Source organism: Quercus robur, chromosome 6 (assembly GCF_932294415.1).
Source record: "Quercus robur chromosome 6, dhQueRobu3.1, whole genome shotgun sequence".
NCBI lineage: Eukaryota > Viridiplantae > Streptophyta > Magnoliopsida > Fagales > Fagaceae > Quercus > Quercus robur.
In genome coordinates this window covers 21,291,789-21,315,433 of record NC_065539.1, presented here as the reverse complement: position 1 = coordinate 21,315,433, position 23,645 = coordinate 21,291,789, and the positions used below count along the sequence as shown (strand labels likewise).

The window sequence follows — 23,645 nt, the reverse complement described above, 5'->3', positions numbered from 1 at the left end:
ATTTGTGTTGTTAATTAGTTTTGGGATGAACTAATCTATGTTGTTTGATTTTTGTACTAAATTGATTTGTGATCAGGGTGTGCAAGATTTAACTCAAGTTGTGCAAAAATATTTTTAAGGGTAATTAAATTAATAATTTTTTTTTATATATAATTTTTTTTTCAAGTCAGGGGTTCATTTGAACCCCCTGACTTACAAGTGCAGCCGCCCCTGTCGGTGACTCGTTGGGTCTCTTATAAACTCACCATCAAAGAAAGACTTCAAGTTTAAACTTCAAAATTCTCAAAACAAAACAAAAAAAAAAAAAAATAGAGTTTAAACTTTAAACACCATGTTTTATTATTGGATTAATTACAACTTGCTCACCTGTAGTTTGAAAAAATTTAAGTTGTCCGTCAGTAGTTTAGTATTTTACCCACTTGAAATTAGCTCAGTTAGGGATCCATTACCGCACCTTTGTTAAAAATGAGACTAAATATGTATTTTTGCTCTCTTTTATGTATCTCTCCTTTCAAAACATAAAAAACATTAAAAAGAATAATAATAAGAGAAAACAAGATCAAAAATAAGGGTTTTGTAAAAATTGAGAACAAACATTACCACCATAGAAGCTTCTCTTTTGGATCATAAAAAACTGGGTATTTTTTGGGTTTGCCTTCACAGAAGTGCTAACCCAAATTTATCATGTTGTAAGCAGGAAGACCCTTGAGGTTGGGGATGACCCAGCAGCCGTACCCAAAGGAGAAACAATCAATGTTGGAATCAAGGATGATGTATGAGTGACAATTTGATGGATAAAGTTAGTGCCTTTGGTGAACGCCTCAAGATTGGAGATGTCGAGGTGGGCACTTCGGAGATCATTGAAGATGCCACCTCGGAGAACCTTGAAGATGCCACCTCGGAGAACCTTGATGAGCCTGACTGCTTGATATTTGTGACATGATCAATACTGAAAAGATTGACAATGTTGAATTGATCCGTGGAATTAAAAGGAGGCTCATGTTGAAGAGTCCTAGGCTTCAGTACTTGGCTTTGGTGTTGCTTGAAACATGTGTTAAGAATTGTGAGAAGGCTTTCTCGGAGGTAGCAGCTGAGAGAGTTCTTGATGAGATGGTGAAGTTGATTGAAGATCTTCAGACTATAGTTGATAATCGTAACAAGGCTTTGATGCTAATTGTATCATGGGGGGAATCGACCAATGAGCTCCGCTATTTGCCTGTTTATGAAGAAACGTACATTGTTTGTTCATAATTTTTATGGTGGTGACAATGTTTGTCCATAATTTTTATAAAATTCTCACTTTTTGATCTTATTTTCTCTTATTCTTTTATGCTTTTATGTTTTGAGAGGAGAGACAGTACAGAGGGCAAAAATAGATACCTAGCCTCATTTTTAATAAAGATGGGTAACACAATCCTAACTGAGCTAACCTCAAATGGATAAAATGTCTAATTTCAAATCACAGATAGACAATTTAATTTTGATCAAACAACAATTGGGTAAGTTGTAATTAGCCCTTTTTTTTATTTATTAGAGTATTGAAGGCTGAAAACAATAGTACGTGTGCGACATCCAGTTCTAAAAGGCCACAATCTCCTTGATTTGTTTGTTGTGTTTTGGTGACTGAATGTTTGGTACGCAAGATTTAGATGCAGTAGCAAATGGTAAAACAATAGTAAGATTAATTTATATAATTTGTGTGAAATGCTTACCGAGCTGTCAGGCACAATGCATATGAATAAATTATAATTAAAAAAAAGAAAAGGAAAATGCTAATGTCACTAACTATTTTTTTTTTTTTTTTTTAAAGTTCATTTTTGGATGACACCGAAAATAAGGGGTAAGAAATAAATTGTTCCATTTACTTCTAAACACATCCAAATGATCAACCATTCTTTGTTGATTATATTTAGGCCAAAATGGGCATTTGCCCCTTTTGCCAAAATTTTCCAACAAAATACTCCCTGTCTGAAAATATTTAGGGAAAGACCCCTGTTTTGAAACTCGATTTTCTAAAAATCGAGTTTAAATTTTAAAACTCGATTTTTGGACAATCGAGTTATAGTGAACTGAAAATAAAAAAAATAAAAAATAAAATTGTGGGACTCGAGTTCCTTGAACTTGAGTTCCAGAAGAAAAAAAAATTCTAAGTTCAATTTCGCTATAACTCGATTGCCCAAAAATCGAGTTTTACATTTGAAACTTGATTATCTAAAAATTGTGTTTCAAAATAGGGGCATATCCACAAATAGTTTCAGACATGAGGCATTTTGCTAGAAAGTTAGTGAGAAATGGATAAAACCCCATTTTGGCCATTACATTTCTTTCTGCAGATTGATCCCATCTAAATGGTCTAAAAAATAGACGGAGATGGATATAAAGATGCTTATGACCATAGTTTTCTTTTGTGATTAAGACGTAACCACCGTTCGAGATAAGTAGAAATCGCTTAAAATGAACCTTTTTACCCCTTTTCATTGATGGCTACTTTCCATACTCTTTCCAGAAATTAAGGGCAAATCCATGTAGCCAAAATGAAGAATTAAAAGAGAGAAGATACTTTAATGAATGATTTGTATGGCAGGAAGTGGAAGTTTTTATTTTATTTTATATGTTTATATTTATTTGCGTGTTTGTGTCTCTTAAGATAGAGGGAGAAACAAAAGAAAGACAACAATCACAAAGGAGAAGCCAACAATCACATAGATGCTAGAATATGTTGTAAATTTGATGGCTTTGGACAAAGTTGATGTAGAACAGATAGCATAGGCCTTTCTGGAGCAGCAAGGGCGTCGAAAGTTAGTGTCAAAATTGCATGAAATTTGTTAGAAATGCTATAAGCATATGGATAATAATTGTTGTATATGGATTTAGTTAGTTAGTTACAATTTCAAGCATGTTAATTACATTTAACACATGTTGGAATTATTAATGCACATGGGAAATAATAGGACCATTAGGATAAGGCCATGCGAGCTAATAGAATAATTTTATGGTTCTATATATACCTACTTGTAATCACATTTCCATTATTGAAGAATAAACCAACTCATTGCTTAAGTGCATTAGTGCATCTCTCTCTCTCTCTCTCTCCTAATCTCTTTCTTTCTCTATGGAGGGTGTAATCACATTTCCAATATTAAAGAATAAACCAACTTGTTGCTTAAGTGCATTAGTGCATCTCTCTCTCTCTTAATCTCTTTCTTTCTCTACGAAGGGTGACTACCTCGAATTAAGTCAATATCTCTACAATTCCCATCAATTCCCCTATAATCCTATCCATCCCCGTTAGGAACCACCGGGTTCCTAACAAGTGGTATCAAAGCCATCAATCATGAGACGGAAGAATGTGACCGAAGAGAATTTTGGAAAGAATTACGGCAAATAATGAACAAAGTTTCAGAGGATGTCAAGGCTTTGTACGAATCTCACAACTTTGTTCTAGAGAAGGTCAATGCCTTGGTTGAATCTAACATGGCCATGAAGTTAGAACTTTCAAGAGTGTAGGAGGATCTTGAGAACATGTCCAAAGAAGAGTTATAGCTTCTTGAAGGAACAAGTGATAAGTTTCAAGTTATTGAATCAACAAAAAAACTACCCTTGATAGTGAAGATGCAAATGACAGTGAAGATGTGGCTGATCTTGAAGAGTTTCATAATTTAAAGGAATTAATGAGTTTTAATGGTCCATGCAAGGGTCCTATTAAGGTTTAGGTTCAGGTTCATGGCACATCACAAACTCCAGTAGTTCTTAGCGACTTCAAAGGCGCAGATGGTTGGGTCACTTTTCAACATATCGGCCTTTTAGCTGTGCTAGTCGGAGAGAAGAAGAAAGTGCACCAATCCTTGAGTTCTACGGAAATCTTTGACCCTAACAAAAATAGGTGGTCTTTTATTTCAGATATGGGCATTGCAATCATGCCCTACATCAATTCTCTGCACCACAACATTTACCTTATAGAAGATCTGGCACAATTGAACTTGGACATTCTTGTCGAAGTGGGGACATATGCTCATGTACAGGCAGATTATCTAGCTTGCTTTAGTGATCATAAGTGCTTTTGGTTGGTTTTGAAAATGCTGGAATGTTCTAATAAGGAACCAAAGAAACTATTATATGATGTGGCTACCAATGAGTTCAATTGGTCATGGGTTTGGACTACTTAGTGGGATCACATGAAATCACTTAATTTGCCCATTGAAGGCGTAGGTGATATTGGGCAAGGATCTCAAGGTAAGGTTACCATCTGGCCAACATTAGTGATTAACAATCAAGCAAAACAAAAGGAGCTTACACGTTGGTGCAAACATTACAATGGAGTCCTTGACCTTAATGTGGATGAGAAGCTTCTATACCATATTTTTAGTGCATTTGGCGTCATCCGTATTAACCATGATGCTTTTGGGGCACCTGCTGTGGTTATGAAGGTAATGTATGGCCAATATCTTTGTAATAGTCAATTTACAGTGTCATATGCATACAAAATGTCATTGGAGTATTGGTTCTATGGTAAGTCACCTCTCATGAAGGTGTCACTCAATAACAACACCTTGAGGGCAAGGTGTTTTGAAAAGGAGGGAAATATTAGGAATGCTATAAGCATATGGATAATATTTGTTGTATATGGATTTAGTTAGTTAGTTACAATTCCAAGCATGTTAATCACATTTAACACATGTTGGAATTATTAATGCACATGAGAAATAATAGAATCATTAGGATAAGGCCATGTGGGCTAATTGAATAGTTTTATAGTTCTATAAATACCTACTTGTAATCACATTTCCATTATTGAAGAATAAACCAACTCATTACTTAAGTGCATAAGTGCATCTCTCTCTCTCTCTCTCTCTTAATCTCTTTCTTTCTCTATGGAGGGTGTAATCATATTTCCATTATTGAAGAATAAACCAACTTATTGCTTAAGTGCATTAGTACATCTCTCTCTCTCTTAATCTCTTTCTTTCTCTATGAAGGGTGATTACCTCGAATTAAGTCAATATCCTTACAATTCTCATCAATTCCCCTATAATTCCTATCCATCCCCATTAGGAACCACCGGATTCCTAACAAAATTTGGCAAATTGAAGGGAAACGACATTCTAATCCAAACTCAAGGCCTCGAGGGTTGCCCAAATTTAGGCAAATTCCTTCATTAAGGCCTCAAAAACATTTTTATTTACTATTTTTAGTAATATTTGTTTTCCTTAATAGCTTTTAGCTTAAAAGTCAGAATAAAGTTTCATCTATTTTGGGACATCTCTTAGAGATAGTATTCTAAATTTCCCCAATTATTTAAATTTTGCTATTTTTGGCAAAAATTACTATTTTGCCACCTAATTACGTGGTTAGCGCAAATTAGGGTTTCTGGGCGTTTTCCTAGCCACCCTAGGTTTTCTTTTTGCTATTTCAACATATTGTAGCCTCTTGGGCAATTCAGTTTTTAGATTTATAAAAAAAAAAAAAAAAAAAAAAAAAAAAATGAAGACTTTGTTTATTTCTCTCTAGTGGAGTCTAGAATCCTATCACTTTGTGGATTTAAGGGACCCCTCATAGATTTGAGATTTTAATTCAGAAGCGAATGTGTTTAGTGATAGTTTTTAGACCCCTTAAAAACACAATTGGATTAACTTAGATAATTAGCCAAGTTGTTACTTAGTCCAAATTCCAAATCTAGGTTATCACAATCAAACAATCATATCATGCAAAGCAGCGAAAAAATAAATAAGACAATGATATGATCACCCAGGAAATCAAACCGGTAAAAACCTGAGGAGGATTTAACCTAACTATCCTCAAAGTAAACCTGAATCCACTATGAAAGAATCGAAGTTTTTCAATAGGACTTAGACCACTAAACTTACTGACATGACCACGTGTAAGCTCCGAAACCACGGACTTCTTCTTTCTTGAATTCTCCAGCAAGTACAACCACACCCACTTGTGTTTTTTAAAGTTCTTATGGCAGCAACTGAATGATCATCAAGCTCTTGAAGAAATCTCCTTCTTAATAATCCTAAGCTTGTGTAAAGGAAAACTCCTCACAGATCTCACAAGAAATTTACACAAACAGTAATATGAGCAACAATAAAACGTGGCTAGGGTTTGCCTTATATATACCTAGGGCAAATTACAAAACCCTAAACGTTTTAAAACAAACTAGGGCTAAGTTGGAATTCTGTAGAAAACGCATTTGACTCGATTTTTGATTGATCAAGCCTAAGTTTCGATCGATCGAACCAGGTCGAGAAGCATAATTAATTTCTGCATCAGCTTGTTCCAACTTTACATAAATGAACCAACTTTAAGCAAGTCTAAACACGATTAAACATCTTGTTTTGATCATGGTTTGCCAACAATACACATTAGAGTTCTAAATACATAAAATCCTAAGTTTTTAGAACCTAACAAACTCCCCATTTGGCAATTCGTGACAAAACACAACTAAAAGTTCAAAGTTTACAAAGAAAAGCCCTTTACTAAAATAATGCTCATAAAAACAAATCCAATCCTAACTACTATCCATCAGTTGCAAGTGTAGACAGCAGTTCAATTGAATCAACTTGTATATTTCCTGAAACACTAAACAAAATGCATAACCGCATGTGTGGAAAATACAAGTAAACAAAATAAATTCTTGATTTCAAACAACACACAATAAAGACATATATCAATGAATAACTCATAAATATAAATTAATAAGTAGTTGAAACAAGAAACATATAAAGCAATAAAAGTATCTCCCCTTAACATGAATAGCCCAACAAAAATATGGCAAGAGCTAAAAAAGGTAAAATACAATGTAAAGCACCTAGATACAATCTGAATTCTACAAGCTCCAACCAACCAAAAATGCTCTCCCCCTGAAAACAAAAACTCTACAAGCTCAAATATGTACTCCCCCTTTTTGTGAGGGAATGCCAAAGGGCAATCAAAATCCATCATCAAAAGGAGGTGGCGGTGAAGATCGTCGAAACTGTGCCAACTCTGCGCGCAAAGCACGGATCTCATCGAGCACATCCACCAAAATCTATCCATGAGCCACCTGAAAGGTTAAGACATGATCCAACGTACGTCAAATGTCTGAATCATCCGAAGTAGTCGATGGAGGAACATCAGCATCAGCAGTAGCAACACCAGACACCTCAGCCGTATCAGCACTTATAGAAAAGGGAGGAGGGGGAACAACACCAGATGACGCACCTCTAAGACGCGTAGGACCAACTCTTAAGTAAGCAGCCCTTTGCCTAAGGAAGGTGGCACCTATGGGAGCTATGACATGAACGGGCTCACCGGAAAGGAAATCAGCTAGACCAAGAAATAACAAAATCCTATGAATGAAAATAGGATGAATAAGAACATGCGCTACGGCAGAAGTCCTATGAACTTCGTTCAAAGAACGAAAAAACAGATGTGGAAAGTTGATAGACGCACTAGAAACAAAAGCATACAAAAACACACATCGCTCAAGAGGGATGGTGTGGAGATGAGAAATAGGCCACAAAGAATGACACGCTATCCTAAAGAAAAGATAGGCAGTCTTAGTAAGCTCAGCAGACATGATTCGAGGATCAGAACCACACTGGATAAAAGACCCAGTGATGTATGACATAACGTCATCTAAGGGTGGAGACTGCTCATAGGGATAGACAGGCTCCTGAACGATCAGAACCCCAAAAACATCAGCCACTACCCAAGGAGTAATGCTGAACTCAACACCTCGTATCCAACTCCAAACAAGGGTGTTGGAATCATAGACGTGGCAAGAGAGATTCGAGAAGAACTCTCTAATTAGGGCGGTCGGGGGTGGATGATCTACCTCTAACAAGGACAGCCAACCTCAACTCTTAAGGTTTGCCCTAATGGCAGAATCTGCCTCATCTAACACAACAGAATGCTCAGCCCAAATTTTACACTTACAGTTCAGTTTCTCATAGACCTCTCTGCTTTTGTCATTCCTAAACAACTCACTCCTAGAGGGAGACTCAGAGGAAGTGGAGGGGGTCCTATAGGCTCTAGTCTTCCTAGGCATGGTGCTAGGATAAGGACAAAGACACAAAGCAAAAAAAACAAAAACAAAAACCAAGGGTAGACTGCAAGTTAGCACAAAAAAATATAAAACAAAAATCTATATGAAGCATGAACAATTTAAATGTCATGATGCATGCTCTAATGCAATGAGACTAAGTCCAAGTTAAGTTCAAATGCACAAAATTGGCTTGAGCATAGAGTTTCTAACAAAAACCCCAAAATTTGAAAAACCACTTGTTCAATTTGTAATAAATTGACGAATTAATCATTACACATGAGAGAAAACAGATACAAATGATCAATTACATCAAAACAACAAGCCAATTTCATCAATTAAACCTAATTTGACAAAATCCCCAATTGGAGTTCAATACAAGCCCTAGAATTTTTAATTTTTCACAAAATCCCAAATTGATCGAATTAACCATCATAGACCATGAATATATCAATATACCAACAAAACCCATTGATCAATTTCACAAAATAAGGCTTGATTAATCAAAAATCCCAATTTATGCATAGTCCGAAAATAAACCCATAAATCATGAAATAATGCATGAAAACAGGAAAAACAATGCAAAAGAAAGGGTAATATGGACATACTGGCTTATGGACAGAGAAACCTTGCAAGAAATCAGGAGGAAAACAACAAAAAATTTGCTGTGGAGCCTTGCCGAGTCGGAGAAAGTGAAAAAGTTTTGAAAAAGTGGTTTGAACAACTCAAATCCGATTTTTTAAAAACTTGATTCACGAGTTTCGATTGATCGAAACAGACAGAGGTTTCTTTTTAAAAATTTCAAACAATTTCAAAATAATTTCGATTGATCTAAAAACAGTTTGGATCAATCAAAGCAGACAAAGGCTTCTAAAAACATTTTTAAAATACTTTCGATTGATCAAAAAACAGATTGGATCAATTGAAATAGACAGAGGCTCACAAAATTTTTGAAAAAAAAACACAGTTTTGAAAATAACAAAGACACATTTTAGAAATACCTCAAAGCATTGAAATTGATGAACAAAATGAATGAGTATGTGATGAAATGTATTTCAAAAACAAAGTTTTAATCCCAGATTTCCCAAAATTAAGATTATCAAACATTCTCCATAAATTCTTAAGCATCAAATCTGTTTTACATAAAAACTCAAAGTATTTGCAAACTTGGTTGGTCAGACCAAAGACACACACAGTAACATGTACAATGTTTAGCAAAGAGTAACTCGTGTAGTGTGTGCAGCTAACAAAAGCTTGAGATACATGTGAGGTGATATGTGTATAGCAATTAAACACAAAGTCTACAAAATTCATCACATAGAATTTGAAAGAAACTATTACCAAAAGAGTTACATCATATAACTCCCACATCTCCTAGATCATAAGCTTGCAATCATGTAAGTTTCTTGATTTTGCCTCATATTGTACACATAAATTTTAATTATTCAAAAACTTATTAAAATAGTCGGGATAATGTACACACCAATTTTATTTGAATGATATAACATTAAGTCCAATAATGTACACACCAATTTTAGCATTTAAACTGAGGCTACACTTTATGTTCTTTTTGTGCATGTGCTACACTTTCTCGAGCACAAAATCTTACGATATGCACTAAGGTGTTCATGATTGGCTAGTGAACAGTGGTGAGATGGTTATTTATGCCTTTCTCAAAAGGTTCAAGTCTGACAGTCAAAGACATGTGACTTCAAGATCAAAACAAAGTGATCAAAACAATAAACATCTTTCCCACACAACATGCACTACAAAGTTTAACTAAAAGTACAATAAGTAAGCTCATCAAGGCTAAACAATGTACAAAAGACATGTTATGTGAAAATAAATTGACCAACCTTGTTTTTAAAAACCAAGAAAATAGTGCAACACACAATTTGGTTCCTTTTTCTCCTTTTTTTTTTTTTAAAAAAAAAAAAAACAAAAACAACCTAGAACAAAATGCATGAATGTTATGCAATGCAAATCTTAGAAACAGAGAAAACAAAAACCAAAGAACGATGGTCACAAAGAATAGCAATGAAGCACAAGGACCATGTCAGAAGGACTCAATTAGATTGAGCCTTTGCATCCAAAACTTTTTAGATGCACCACGAGCATTGGAGTTCTTATTCACATGGGAATGATTACCAACTCCAGGATTGGAATAAAGGTTTAGAGTCTTTACCAACTCACCAATAAGTACCATAGAATCTTGTGCTTGAGGCACATGTACTTTTGTTTTGTTTGCTCTCTTAGCAGCTTGCAGCTTGTAACAGTTTGAGCGAATGTGTCCAGACTTTCCACAAAAATGACAAACTCATGCAGGCTTATCATGTGACTTGTCCTTAGAAAGTGTAGGCTGCTTAGGTTTAGACTCTTTCAGATCAACCCTAATCTTCCTAGGAGGTGTAACTTCTAAGGGCATGACAACCTCACTCACAGGGGGTTCAGAAGAAGATGAAGGAACAAAGATAGTGGAATTGAGTGTAGACACATTGATGCTTTCTACAAAACGTAACCCAGTTTTGTCAGAAGGAAACTTTTGAACACTCAGCGTATGATCAAGTTTGGAATTAACAGACCTATTAGATTGTTCTCTAGCAACAGAAAGTTCATGTTCCAAATTCTTAACTTTATCAAGTAAAAGCATGTTCTCAGTCTTCACATTATTCAAAAGTTCAGTAGCATCAAACAGTTTAACAAGCAAATTTTTCTTATCAAGCTTAAGAGATGCAATTTTCTTCAAGCCTAATTTAACATTCATAGCATCCTTTGCAGCAACTTTGCAAAGTTTATTGTAGGCTTCTTGAAGATCTGCGCCCTCAGAGAGTTCCCCATCAAAAGGGTTCTCTTCAGTAGATATGCTTTCATTGACTACAACAGTAGCAATGAAAGCAATGAAGTTTCCATCCTCGTCATAACCAGACTCATCATCAGAAACTTCACCATCACTAGGGTTACAGCTATAGCCTTACCCTTAGACTTTAAGTAGGTAGGACATTCAGATTTCATGTGACCATACCCTTGACATCCAAAATACTGAGGACCCATAGAATTATTTGAAGATTGCCCTACTTTTTTCTAGGTTTATCAGTGTTGTTAACCTTAGTGGGATCATTCTTCCTAAAGTTTCTAGGTTCAGCAGTGTTCCTATCTCTTGCCATTCTGTTGTTGTTTCTAAGGAAATTCCTAAAGTTCTTGGCAAGGTAAGCAATCTCTATAGCAGAGAGCTCATTATCAAATCCACCAATATTAACATCATCAACTGACTTAAGAGCCATTGATTTAGATTTGCTAGTCTTAGATAGGTCCAACTCATAGGATTGAAGAGATCCTACAAGTTCATCAACAGGGATGGAGTCCACATCCTTACTCTCAGTGATGGTAGTCACCTTGGGTCTAAAATTTTCAGTCAAAGATCTAAGAATCTTCCTAACAATTTTAGGTTGATCATAGATTTCACCCAAGTTATATGCAAAATTAACAATATCATTAAGTTTAGCATAAAATTCATCAAAAGATTCATCATCAGACATCTTAATACTTTCAAATTTAGAAGTTAACTGCTAGAATTTATTGATTTTGACAGCCTTTGTGCCTTCATGCATAGTCTAGAGGATATTCCAAGCAGTATAAGCAACCTCAACATTTGAGATTCTCTCAAATTCCTCCATAGAAACAGCGTTAAAGATAAAATTCATAGCTTTGCTATTGAATGCGGCTGCTTCCTTTTAAGAAGTTAGCCACTCACTAACAGGAGTAATGGGCTTCTCCCATCCGTATTCGACGGAGTTCCAAACTCTTTCATCAATTGATTTCAAGAATGCTTTCATCCTTACTTTCTAATAAGCATAGTTATTCCCATCAAAGTGAGGAGGAAAAATAAGAGAATTTCTGTGTTCCATGACAACAGGGGTCAAGGATCAGCTCAGTGATCAAAAGATCAACAACAAGAGAGCAACCTGCTCTAATACCACTTGATAGTTTTTAGACTCCTTAAAAACACAATTGGATTAACCTAGGTAATTAGCCAAGTTGTTACTTAGTCCAAATTCCAAATCTAGTTTATCACAATCAAACAATCATATCATGCAAAACAGCGGAAAAATAAATAAGACAATGATATGATCACCCAGAAAACCAAACCGGTAAAAACCTGGGGATGATTTAACCTAACTATCCTCAAGGTAAACCTGAATTCACTATAAAAGAATCGAATTTGTTCAACAGGACTTAGACCACTAACATCCTAATTACTACCCACCAATAGAAACTTATTGACACGACCACGTGCAAGCTCCGAAATCACGGACTCCTTCTTTCTTGGATTCTCCAACAAGTACAAGCACACCCGCTTGTGTTTCTTTAAGTTCTTATGGCATCAACTAAATGATCATCAAGCTCTTGAAGAAATCTCCTTCTTGAAAATCCTAAACTTGTGTAAAGGAAAGTTCCTCACAGATCTCATAAGAGATTTACACAAACAGCAATATAAGCAACAATAAAACGTGGCTAGGGTTTGCCTTATATACTTAGGGCAAATTACAAAACCCTAAACGTTTTAAAACAAACTAGGGCTGAGTTGGAATTTTGCAAAAAATGCATCTGACCCGATTTTCGATTAATCGAGCCTAAGTTTCGATCGATCGAACCAGGCCGAGAAGCATAATTAATTTCTGCATCAGTTTGTTCCAACTTTACATAAATGAACCAACTTTAAGCAAATCTAAACACGACTAAACATCTTGTTTTGATCATGGTTTGCCAACAATACACATTAGAGTTCTAAATACATAAAATCCTAAGTCTTTAGAACCTAACATTTAGTTTCTTTTCCCATTCAAAAAGTAATGTGTTTGTTTTTTTTTTTGTAGTTTCCGCGACATCAAAAGTACTAAGCCAACTTAAAGGCAACAAATCTGATGGCATTGAACAGAATGTCAAGCCAACTTGAAGGCCTCAATATGCTTTTTGGCATTTTATAGTGCTACAAGTGTTAACATCTAAGAGGCTCTTTTAAAAAAAAATTATTATTTTTAAGAAAAAGATAGAAATTTGTACAATTCAAAGTAGTCCATCTCTATACACATTTTTTCTAGCTATTTCTGAAATATTTACCGATTTCAACGGCTTTTCATTTTTTAAATAAGAAAAATGATTATTACATTGGATGTTGACATCAAGTGTATAATATATCTTTTCATACTTCAGTCTTAGATTTTGTTGCCCAAAATGCACTTGACCCTACAGGCTCCAAGTTTAGAGGACTTTCCAATTCCAATCCCCTATGTTTATTGTCATGATCCAAACCTGTACTTTAGAATTTAGAGCATGACCGACATATTAATATCAAGTTTACCTCAATATTAACATGAACTAACTTAAGCTGAAGGTGCTTATCAAATATCGTATCTTGTATTCCATTGTATTTCCTTGTATAAAAGCCACAATATACAAAGGTTAGTAAAACTTTAAAACTTCATTTCATTTCGAACTTTGCAAGATTACAACTTGGCTGAAACTTAAGATATTTGTGTAAATATTACATAGCTAAACGTTTAGCAAAACTTTTATTTACAAACCTAACCCCAAGACATATAACTGGGGTTCAAAACAAACTAAGGTTCCAAAATAGATTTGTGCTCAAAAGGATCAAGTACATCTTGATTCCTCCTATACAACAAAAGAGCTAAACTACTATACAACAAAAGAATACTATACATTCTAACAAACGAGAATCACAGATTCCTTGCCACCTCTAATACTCTTGCTGCTTCCAGGAAAGAACCTGTGCATTGAAATATAATAAAGTGAGCTACGAAACCCAATAAGGTTTTAAGCTCCATGAGCATTTGATAAGAATGCATGTAAATCAAATATTTTATAGATAAACCCGCTTTAATAAATAGTCTTCATACTATTCTTAAAATAACTTATGAACTTTTCAAATGAAAATACATCATTTTCCTTTCATATAATAATAAAAGGACATAATAAGGAACTTAAACATAATTCAGCAACATTATCTTTAAATAGACTATAAAATATTTTATCATAAACTTTCCATCAAACTTATAATACATTCAACATAGCTTTCTCATCATCATACTTTTCTTATAAATTCCAAATAACTTAATAGCTCATTCATGATACATATTAGTCAGTTCAATTGTAAGTCTATCACAACTTTGGGAGGCTTCTAGCACAATGTGTCAGGTATCCAACATTCCCCACAATGCTAGGAAATTTCAAGATCATATCAGAAAGTGTCACACCCCTTTCGGTGTGATCATATCATCAACCATGGGGGTCGGTTGGCATCCTCCACAAGTTGGCCGTTCCCAACAAGAGTGGGTACAATAGAGTCCTCATCACTTATAATGGCCAATCAAAATTTCCATGGAAATGCCAGTACTATAACCCCTACTGGTTGAGTTCAGATCATAACAATGGAATAACCCGAAAACTATATTTTTCTGATTATTATGCTTTTACATAAATATTTCATAACAGTAGCATATCCACTTCATTATTTAAAAATTACGTTCGTGATATAAGTAATAGCATCAATATACTAAAATTATCATATATATAGGATTCAAGAATTCACAAACATATGTCTTTACTTAAATCATGCTTATATGTAATAGGTCTAATTAAAAGGATTTGATGCATAATAAATTTTTTAAACAATCCTTATGCCTATCAAATGCACATATCACATATCTCTTACCTGAAAACAGAAGACGCGAGAGATTTGTATAAGAGGAGCTCAAGTGTCCACATTCTCGTTCTTGTCACCTACAAACTTTGAAGCTAAAACTTTAGTGTTAATATTTTAATTTCTTCTTTAGAGAGAGATATATGGTTTCGGTGAGAGAGAGTGGGTTGTTGGTGTGAGATGGTGCTGTCATGCAAGAACAAAGAAAGAGGAAAAGAAAGGAGCAAAGAAAGAAAAACAAAGAAAGTGTTATGGTGTAGCAAAGAAAACAAGGGAAAATAATTTGGGTGGGGCACGTGCTTGCTAAGGGGAAAAGGGTTGATGAGTCACCCTTTCAACTTTTTTTAAAATTTACTTACTACCCCTCCATAATCTTATATTCTAGATAGGCCCAAATAATAAAATAACTTTGCATATAAAGCCTTACCTTTATAAACTTCTTTCCATGATATATTAAAAAAAATAAAAATAAAAAAGGCCTATATCTTTTATAACATCAAAATATCAAAGCCTTATGCACTTAAATTAATTAAGATAATACTAAGTATATAAATCCATAAATTAATCATGCAATTAGGCTGGAATGTTACATTTACTGTGTAAAATAAAAATAAATGATTGACACATGGCTCCACTTCAAGATTAGGGTTGGTATTACAACAGTGCAGTTACTCCCCCTCTCCCCCCCCCCCCCAACACACACACACACACACACACACACACACACACACACACACAAACACAAACATATTTTACCATATTTATATTTTAACTTCAACTTTTTTACTTTTTATTCAATTTTTTATTCAATGGCTGAAAACGAAATTAAAAGTTTTTTTTTTTTTTTTTAAATTTCAATCTCAACCCTTGATAGCTATTGTATCAAGTGCAATATCCCTACATCCAACTCAACACAACTCACCTTCGTATACTTAGGGATTTGGATCCAGTGTAATAGCTACTGCATCGTGCAATACCCCCTAAATCCCTCACAAAAAGTTTCAATTTTTTTTCATCTTTTACCTCTTCTAACTTTTAACCTTTTTTTAAAAAAAACTTTTTAAACCACTTTGATCCAAAGACTGATATTAAAAGTAACCTTCCTAACTTTTAATCACAATCATTAAAATGGAATTGCATGGTGCAATAGCCCTAGCTATTGCACTTGATCTCAATTTGTATACCTAGCTAGTTTTACAGACACCAATGTCACCAAAGTCACTATCAAGTGACACTTGTTACCCTATTAAATAAAAGTAATTATAACTACCAATAGGGTCCGGTTAATGTATGCCCTTAGGGCACGCATTAATCATTTATTTTTGAAAACATTTTATAGGAAATTGAAAAAGTTATCAAAAAAGTTAATAACTTTTTATTTTTCTATAAAAAATTTCTTAAAATTGTTTATTAATTTATACCCTAAGGACACATATTAGTAAAACTCATTTATATAATATTTTTCGCAAACTTGTTGATAAATTGTGATTTTTATATAATCTTTTTTCATAAACTAGTTAGAAATAATAGTATATAAATACACTACCATTTGGGTTCAAAGATCAACCGCTGGCATATAAACTGTAAAGCAACAAATATGTACCACAAAATGAGCAAATGCAATACAAGTATACAACCACAAATCTAGACATTCGTACATGCACATTAATTATTCTAGACAACTTAAAAAGACCACTGAATGTAGGGGTGTCAATGTTCAACCCAACCCGCGAACACGACACGAACCCGACACGTGTTTTTTCGGGTTAGGGTTGGGCCTTAATGGGTTTGGGTCATAAACGGGTCGACCTGAAAGCGACACGATAAGAAACGTGTCATAAGCGGGTCAACCCGCGTAACCCACAATAGACACGTTTGACACGCTAATTTATTTGTGTCAACCCGAAATGACCCACTTAACACAACCCGTTTAACTCGTATAACAAATAAATATTTATTTTATTTTAGATTTGTCAAATACTTTTTATATCTAACATATATTTTAAATTTAAAAAGAAAAATGAGTAATTACAAAAATTTACAAGGGATATAATTGGATGAGTTTGTGGAAGATGTTATGAATTTGGATATCAGCAAAGAATCTATGGATGATAATCGTGGTCATAGTTAGGATTAGTCTACTGTTTGCTCAAATTCTTTCAATATTGATACTTAATATTTTGCGAGTTCCGAGGATATTATATTTTTGTTGAACTATATTATTTTATTTTTGTTATTTTGAATTTGGGTTGAAGTGTATGCACTTCTTTTGGAGTGTAAAGAACTTATTTCTAGATGAATGTTATATTTTTGTTGAACTATATTATTTTGAATATGGGTTGAAGACTTGAAGTGTATGCATTACTTTTTTGGATGTATAAAAAATTATTTTTAGATGGATGTTATATTTAATATTATGCAAGTTGAAATGGGTTGTGTTACATTTATGTCAATTCAATATGACTCGTTTATTAAGCGTGTCAAATGGGTTGGGTCAGGTCAACCCGCCTTATTAACAGGTCGGGTTAGGGTTGAAAGATCGTGACACGATTATTAAATGGGTCGGGTTAGGGTTGAGCCATTTAGTCGAATACCCCTACCTTGACACGACACGAACCCGACACGCTAATCCGAATTGACACCCCTAACTGAATGTCATTTGTGAAGGCGATAAGTAGGAATAGCAAGTAAGTTTTTGGCTCTTGGAGTAGTGAATAGTGATACCAAACGCTTCAGTCATGTCCCACTCAGTTGGCAACATGTTATTAGGGAGCTCCCAATCAAAGCAATGTACAAGTTGTGCTACTACTAACCGAACCACAGATAGACCCAATTGCACTCCAGCTTCTTCTCCCAGCCCCAAATGGGATAAGCTCAAAGTCATGTCCTCTAAGATCTATGTCACTCCCAACAAATCTCTCTGGGTTAAACTTCTCTGGCTCAGTCCAAACCCTTGGGTCTCTCCCAATGGCCCATACATTTATTATGAGTCTAGACTTACGAGGTATATATGCGGTAACCATTAATGGTACAATCTTCCAATGACTCATGAGGTAATAACAAAGGTGCCACTGGATGTAGCCTCATGGCTTCTTTTAATACCATGTCCAAGTACTCCAAGCTTTCTAAGTCTGATTCCTCTACCATCCTCTCTAAACCCACCACATTTTCCAACTCCTTTTGAACTTTCTTCATTATACGTGGATGCCTGATCAATTCTGTGAGTATCCAATCAATTGACGTTGTTGAAGTGCCCATTGAGGCCGAAAGCATGTCCTGCAAGGAGCTCATTGTCAGCAAATTACTACTACAAAAAGAACAAAACTTTAATTTCAAATTCTTATGGTCAATTTTGGATCCTTTACAGACTAGATAGATAATTGACACCATAATTATATTTTCATTAATTCCAACAAATGATGATGCTATAGCCTCAAATCGATTAATTCCTAGCTAACAATTAGTGTCTAAGCAAATAATTAGGTAGTATCAATGGAAAATAATTAGGAATCATGTTATATAATCACGATTATATTTGGAACATATTGAATTCTACACACAAAAATAATAATAATAATAATAATAATAATAATAAATTGGTTTTTTGTTTTTTCCTAATATAATTAATTTTACTAATATAATCAATGTAACAATTTGATACATGATGTGTTTGACTCCCTACTAATTCCATATAAGTTAATGAATAATTACCAAAATTATGGCTTTGATATTGGGCCGTTCAATACGGTACTCAGATTCCTCGGATCCCATGAAGCTCAACATGACATCAACAAAGTCCTTGGTCTTATTTTCATCCTTTGATTGAAGATGCTCGTCAATGATTTTCTCAAAAAAGGCATCAAAGATCTTACTCACAGACTTGAAACCTTGGCACTAAGATCAACAGCAACATGATCATGTGCAGCCTCTTGAATGAACTTTATCAATAGGTCAAGCTCTTCTTTTCTCATGGATTTGAAAGAATTGATTTTGAGGTTGCTAAGTAATTCAAGGGTGCACATCTTACGTAAGTTGCGCCAATAAGAACCATATTGAGAAAAGGCCAGGCTCCTTTGCTCATAAGAGATGTGCTTTGAAGCCTCACTACGTGGTCTGCCAGCAAACACAAGGTCATGTGTTTTAAGGCAGAGCTTGGCAGCTTCTGGGGATGAGACAACAAATCAACAATGGTAGGTGCCATGCCTAAGCGCAAATGCATGATGGGACCATGTTTTTGAGCTAGCTGATGAAGATCTTTATGAGGGAATTCTCCTAACATATGAAGGTTCCCGAAGATAGGGAACCCTCTTGGACCCGGGGGTAATTTCTTCTTGGTCTTGCTTTTCCATTGCAATATATAAGCGAGCAAAACAATTGAGAGTATGATCCACGTCCAAGCCATGGTGGGCATGTTTAGGCTGAGCCGCTGAGCTCAGTGTGCAGTGAAGGCAAGTTCAGTTGCAACATGGAGCACTTATTTATAACAGGGAAATTGCATAAATGGACAACAAACTTTAGATAAGTTGATCAATGCCAACGTGTAGTGTTTTTTTTTTTTTTTTTTTTTAATAAGTACTGTATATATTAAGTGTCAAGTAATTGGACAAAGTAGTTTTATTCATTTATTTTTTCTGTTGCTAATCGAGTGAGAACTTAAGCTTACGTGTCCAAGACATCTTAGATGTTGGAGTACTTATTTTAAAATGGGTTAAAGGAAGAATACATTAACTTAACCAATTTTTTAAAAAATTTAAACTATTAGAATATGGTAAATTTAATTATTTATTCATATAATTTTAATATTTCCTCTCATGTGTGAGTTTAAACTTATTTTAATAGGTGAACCCCAACACGTAAAATTTTAATAGAAGGTAATATGAAGAAGACAAGAGAATCGAATTTAAAATCTTCTACTTTAACATCATGTTAAATTACTGATTTTTCCACAAAAAAAAAAAGGTATTTTTGAAGTACAATCACCTTAATACTCTATACCAATAAAAGTAAGTTACCTGTTACATGGCAACTTTTTCACATTGTTTTTTAAGCAATATCTTGAATTATATATCCATTTTTATTGATGTGAAATAACACTTTAACTGTAATATTGTAGAAATATCTAATAATTTTCTATTACAAAAAAATCTCCTCCATTTTTATATTTTTTTATGGATTGAATATGATTTATTATAGCTGTTTAATTAAAAGATTTGTAAAGGTCTAGGCTGAAAATTAAGAAAGTGATGGTATACTAAAAATTGTGGAATAGGATATTTACAATTAAAATTTTATTTCTTAGATGCAAAAGTATGCAAATTACCAAATTATTTAAAATTTTAAATGTTGTGGCAGTTCACTTATTTTTAAATTTATAGTATTTAATTTGAATTAAGAAATAGAATAATTTCAAACGTAAATTATCATTTTCCATATATTTTACTAGATAAATCTTATAAATCAATGTGTGATGATAATAATTTTGAACATTTTAAAAAAGAAAAAAAAATTGGAGTTTAATTAGCAAAACTGATTTCAAATTGTACCATGAACATATCAAGGATTCAAGATACGCACGTCTTAGTTTTTGGACTTTACTAAAAAAGATAGTGAGAATGGCTCCACATTTTTGACGATAGCGTGTGTGACAGTGTGAGTTCTAAAAAGGCCACATAGAAAAATTATCAAGCTTTTTGAATTGGTAGTAAGATTTGGATGAACGCAAAATTCAAGCTGCAATAGAGACGGCTGAGTCATTTTATATGATACAAAGTATCTTAGGAGAAAAATGCTTTCCCCGAATGGCCGGCACAACAATGTATACAGGAATATATGATACAAAGTATCTTAGGAGACGGGATGGGCAATCTGGAACCGTCGAAACCAGGTCCGGCTCAAGGAAGATGCTTGCCCACTGGACCAAATTCTCAAACTGTCGGAGGGAAGGCTTGCTGAATTCAGGGGCACTAGATCTTTCACCCAAAAAATGGTTCACCATAACCATGTACGTTGGAGACCACCAGTGGGCGATGTGGTGAAGATCAACTATGACGGTGCAATTTTCTCAGAGGAAGGACGTGCCGGCCTGGGAGTTGTCTGTCGCAATTCGGAGGGCGTAGTCATTGCCTCTCTTTCTGAGCAGATTCCGTTACCAGCGACCATTACTCAAGTCGAAGCTTTGGCAGCAAGAAGGGCTGCCGTTTTTGCAGTTGATATTGGCATCTCCTCGGCAGTTTTGGAGGGAGACTCTGTCATTGTGTATAGGGACTTGTCAAACACAGAGCCTTCCCTTGCGCCCCACGGTCATATTATACAGGACGTTAAATTGTTAGCATCTTCTTTTTCCTGTATTACCTTCTCTCATACACGTAGACAAGAAAATGGTGTCACCCACGCTTTGGCTAGGAGGGCAATCAACTCGCCCAATCAAAATGTCTTGTTGGATAATATGCCACCAGACATACTTCATGTAGCTCTGGCTGATATAGCCTCTTTGGTTTAATATTATGAAAGCATTTCTTTCTCAAAAAAAAAAAAAAAAAAAAAAAAAAAAAAAAAAAAAAAAAAATCTTGGGAGACGGCTGAGTCATTTTCATATATATATATATACTTTGTTGTTTGTCTGTCATTGGAGCCATGGTTGCATCGATATATAGCTGGTTGGGGCCATTGATGTCACCTCTATATTATATATGTTATTTATCTGTCATTGGCGCCATCGAGAGATAGCTTATGCTTTTGTGTTTGTCTTGTTCATTTTTAACCGTTCAAACTATGTCCATCACCTGCACTATTGGAAATGGATGGAAGAATATAAAATAGTGAAACAGTGAAACAATTAATGGAAAGGATTATAGAGTTTTTTTTTTCTCTTCTCTCTGTTGTTTTCTTTTTAGGATTATGCAATTGTTATAAACATATAATAAGTAGGAAGGGAATTCGATCATTGATTCTCTTCGTAAATAAGAATAGGCAATACCACCAAGCTATATATATATATATATATATAAACTCTCGACTTATTCTCCTTTATACGATTTTCCGAAAAGTTGGAAGCTTTTGTCTTGTTTGAAATCTGAAAAACAACTATGTAAACAAGAATTTAAATGTCCATTCCATTCCTTCATCTCCGTTCATTTTTGGATGAGACAGAAAATAGGAAGTAAGAAATAAATTGTTTCATTCACTCCCAAACACATTCAAATGATCCACCACGCCTTATCAATTGCTTTCTGCCATTTCATCCCACCCAAATGATCTAAAAAAATAGCTGGAGATGGGTATGAAGACCTTATATTCATTGTCTTCTTTTGTGATTTAAACCGTTCAAAATGAGAAGAAATTGTTGAGATTTGTCCTTGCAAAAGTTTTTTCAGTAAATTTAACACTCAGGGTGAAAATATCAAATATTTTATAATAAATCTCATCGTATTCAAGTAGAATACATAAAATAGTTATCAATTAAAAAAAAGTTTTATTAATTATAACATTATACAGACTTTGCTATATATAAAATAGCTATATATAGAACTACTAAGGAGAAAACATCGTGGGAACACTAGGAGAAAACATCCTAAAATCACTCATTAAAAAAAAAAAAAAGTAGTTGAAAATGCCAAAAAAAAAAACATAGCAAAGGAAAAGTCAAGAACCGCGACACATCTTCATCTACGCTTAGATTCTCAAAAAACAAGATCAAAAACAAATAATGATGATATTGATGTGATAATAATAATAAAGATAATAGTGTCATTCCATCAAAATTATAAAAGCAACGACATCAATGAATTGAATTAAATTAAAAAAAAAAAAAAAGCTTGTGCTAATAATTTTCCAAATTTTCCTTTGTAATACTTTTGATTGATCACTACTTTCCATACTCTTTCCAAAAAAAAAAAAAAAACAAATCCACATAGCCAAAATGACATTAATATTGAGAAAGAAGATATACAAGTGGAAGTTTATATATATTTATATATATATATATATATATATATATTGTTTGTGTCTCTTTAGATGGAGGGCAGGAGGGGGAAACAAAAGAGAAGACTAAATAATCAGAAAGGAGAAAATAGATGCTAGAATAACTTTATATATAAAGTTATTGAGTTGGATAAGAAATCCTACTGTAAGGAAACAAACCTTTTGAGTTTTGATACCATCCAATGAGCCATATTATGAAAGTTTTTTAAATATATATATATATATATATATATTTGGCTAGGTTTTAGTGTTCTTTTTGCCCTAGAATAAAGAATGATATAAACCAAAACAAAATAAATAAATATATATATATATATATATGTTTGTTTGGGATCCACTTATTTTGCTGAAATTGAAAACTTTTTGTTGAAAGTACTGTAAATAAAAGTAAATGTTAGTTGAAATAGTACGGTAAAACTCATGAATATTACTAAAAAATGCAGTGAGGCCTATGAATAGTAGCAAAAATAAACTGAATAGTAAAATAAGTTAGTCAAATAGACGTAGGTCTGTTTGGATACCACTTATTGCTGAAAATTGAAAACTAAAAACATTATAACAAAATAATTTTTAAAAGTGTGAATAGTACCGTGAGATCCAAAATATGGGTATGTGCATTTTCCAAAATATGGGTATGTGCAATGCCATGGGACCCAAAAAACAGCCAAACACAGCTGAAACTAGTATCAGAAGTGTGCACTGTAACCATGGTATAAACGCAGACTCAGATGTGGGGTAGATAAATACAATCCAAACACCCACTTAGTATCACTATCATCCCATTTCATTCTCATGGTCATCCTTGAAAGTTGAAACAAAGCCCAGTTAGGAACAGACCAGCCCCATCATTTGAGTATGATCATTAGCTGGTTACTTGCGTTGATATATATAAGTTAAATATGATAATTACTATCGAAA

General features: G+C 34.1%; 1 protein-coding gene and 2 pseudogenes across 1 annotated transcript; 2 read left to right on the top strand and 1 right to left on the bottom strand.

Annotated features, from left to right (window-relative positions):
- Positions 1-592: 592 nt before the first annotated feature.
- LOC126689675 (TOM1-like protein 1) lies at positions 593-1,261 on the top strand (annotated as a pseudogene).
- A 16,141-nt stretch (positions 1,262-17,402) lies between these two features.
- On the bottom strand, positions 17,403-19,169 carry LOC126689674 (cytochrome P450 71AU50-like; annotated as a pseudogene).
- A 1,561-nt stretch (positions 19,170-20,730) lies between these two features.
- On the top strand, positions 20,731-21,246 carry LOC126689976 (uncharacterized). Its single transcript, XM_050385126.1, has one exon. The coding sequence runs from the start codon at positions 20,731-20,733 to the stop codon at positions 21,244-21,246; it is 516 nt and encodes a 171-aa protein (XP_050241083.1).
- Positions 21,247-23,645: the final 2,399 nt, after the last annotated feature.

Bases quoted from the DNA above. Each gene is read 5' to 3' on its own strand.
- LOC126689976 (XM_050385126.1), top strand. From the start codon at position 20,731: ATGGTTCACCATAACCATGTACGTTGGAGACCACCAGTGGGCGATGTG.